The sequence below is a fragment of the Priapulus caudatus genome, unplaced genomic scaffold (genome assembly GCF_000485595.1).
Source record: "Priapulus caudatus unplaced genomic scaffold, Priapulus_caudatus-5.0.1 Scaffold793, whole genome shotgun sequence".
NCBI lineage: Eukaryota > Metazoa > Priapulida > Priapulimorpha > Priapulimorphida > Priapulidae > Priapulus > Priapulus caudatus.
Genome location: NW_014577854.1, coordinates 102,384 through 104,458, shown reverse-complemented (window position 1 = coordinate 104,458; position 2,075 = coordinate 102,384). Strand labels below are relative to the sequence as shown.

Sequence of the window (2,075 nt, the reverse complement as noted above, 5' to 3'; positions counted from 1 at the left end):
TTAAAAATAGGAAATATGTCAGAAACCCATTTCCTATTTGCAACTTCAAATGGGAAAACAAACTAACGGTATGTACCGTGATTAGTTCAGAACATATATTCAGTGACTACTAGTGAGCAATACTGTGGTAACTTTTCATCCTCGCTGGCGTTCCAGGGATGGTTTCGCATGCTGGGGGTGGATTTTCTACGGGCCCGCAGGGATTGCTAGTAAAGGTACAACACCGATTTTCCGGAACCCTTGGTTCCAAGGCCTTTCCGGATTATCCGTTTTTCCGGACCAAAAGAGGTAACATAATACTGGCTAAACGGCTACGTGGCGACGCGGCTACTTGGCGATGCGGTTACACGGTCAACTAATATGGGGGCGCAGAAATTTCAAATGAATTTTATCCAGATTAAAAGAGGTTCCGGACCATCAGTGTCCGGAAAATCGGTGTTGTACCTGTATTACAAATGTCAGGCCGGGGGGTGACGACGGCCGGATTTAGACACTGTGAGGCCCTAGAAGCTACGGGAAGCTGTAGAGGCACCCACGTGGCAAATCGATAACGAAGAAATTACGTTAACTAGTGAATTAATTAGTTATAATTAAGTGCCAGGTGGTCGATGTACGCCCAGGACGGGCCTTAGACACGATGAGGCCCTAAGCTACGCGCGCCCTTAGAGGTCCTCTCTGGCAATTGTTAATGAAGAAATTAGGTTATTCAGGTTAAACCAATTTTAATAAAACTGTAACAAATAAAACAAATAGGATTTTGAGAGGCCCCTTCAGTCTGTGCGGCCCTAAGCTGTATCTTGCTTAGCTCATGCTTAAATTCGGCCATGGGTAATGACCCGGGGTATAAATAATTTTCGGCTCTATTCCGCTGACGTACGAATTGCGGAGTTAAATTTGAGGTGTTAACGATTTGCTCGTGGGGGAAATTTTTCATGTTGTATTCCTAACGGGTTTCGGTAGAATGCTGACATCGGTTAGTTAGTTAAGTTAAATCCCTTCCAGTGCCTATGTCACTGTGGCGCATCGATTAGTGGCGAGGATTAATTTTATCTAGCGACTTACAAATCTGTGGTCTTTTCCGCCCGAGTTTTCACACGTGTGTCTCAACGCCTTCTCGATCTTGGGCACAGTGCTCCTGTCGTCCTCCGTTAGTCCAGCGACAAATTTACGAATAAACGTTTCACAGACTGCAAGGGAACATGAAATACAAGTCGTCAGTGATGTGGACTCAAGTATACAAGTGGTATATATCGACTCGTATACAACAGAAGTGTGAGATCAAGAATGGTTTGGCCCCAATTAAGGCTGTAGTATATGTATGTATGTATGTATATATATATATATATATATATATTAGTGATGGGAATCGACTGGAATTTCATAATTCCGCAGTAAATTTAGAGAGATAGCAGCAAAATGAGCGAGACCACAGCAAAATGAGGGAGACCGCAGTAAATTTAGAGAGATAGCAGCAAAATGAGGGAAGCGGCAGCAAAACAGACGCAGTCCCTAGGTCAAGCGGACAGTAACTCACAGACAATGACCTCCGGAACGACCAAATCACTTTAGCATCCGTCACGGAAAGCATTATCGCATGACAACCCAACGAAAACAACAACGACACGACACGCCGCCTCCCTAGAGGGCGCCACTCACCGTAGACGAGGTCGCATATCTGGCCATCCTGCTTCGACAGTTTCTCGCAGATCTTCTCCGGCGGAAGGTGGTAGGAGACGGGCTTGCTGATGTCTCCCAGTCGACTCGTCGCCGACTCCTTCAGGCCTCCGATGTAGTAGCACTGCGGGGAACAGGAGATGTTGCAGGGGTAGAAATTGGTTTGAAAACTTACAGGCCCGCCTGGCCTGTAGGTAAGGGATTTTAAAAGGCCCGCCAGGCAAATTATAGGCCCACATCATTCGCCGGATACCCCAGCATTTCAGAAAAAATAAAAGACTGAAATTTGAAATTTTTACAATGGTTTATTTACAGTAACACAACAGTTCAAATCACGGTACATACCGTTAGTTTGTTTTCCCATTTGACGTTGCAAATAGGAAATGGGTTTCTGACCTATT

At 45.2% G+C, this 2,075-nt stretch overlaps 1 protein-coding gene across 1 annotated transcript in view; it reads right to left on the bottom strand.

Annotated features, from left to right (window-relative positions):
• LOC106813571 (mesencephalic astrocyte-derived neurotrophic factor-like) overlaps positions 1–2,075 on the bottom strand; it is an 11,022-nt gene that overhangs the window by 5,323 nt on the left and 3,624 nt on the right. Inside the window, exon 3 of the mRNA XM_014817741.1 lies at positions 1,657–1,798. Within this exon, the coding sequence (XP_014673227.1) occupies positions 1,657–1,798 (142 nt within the window). The remainder of the gene's footprint in view (positions 1–1,656; positions 1,799–2,075) is intronic.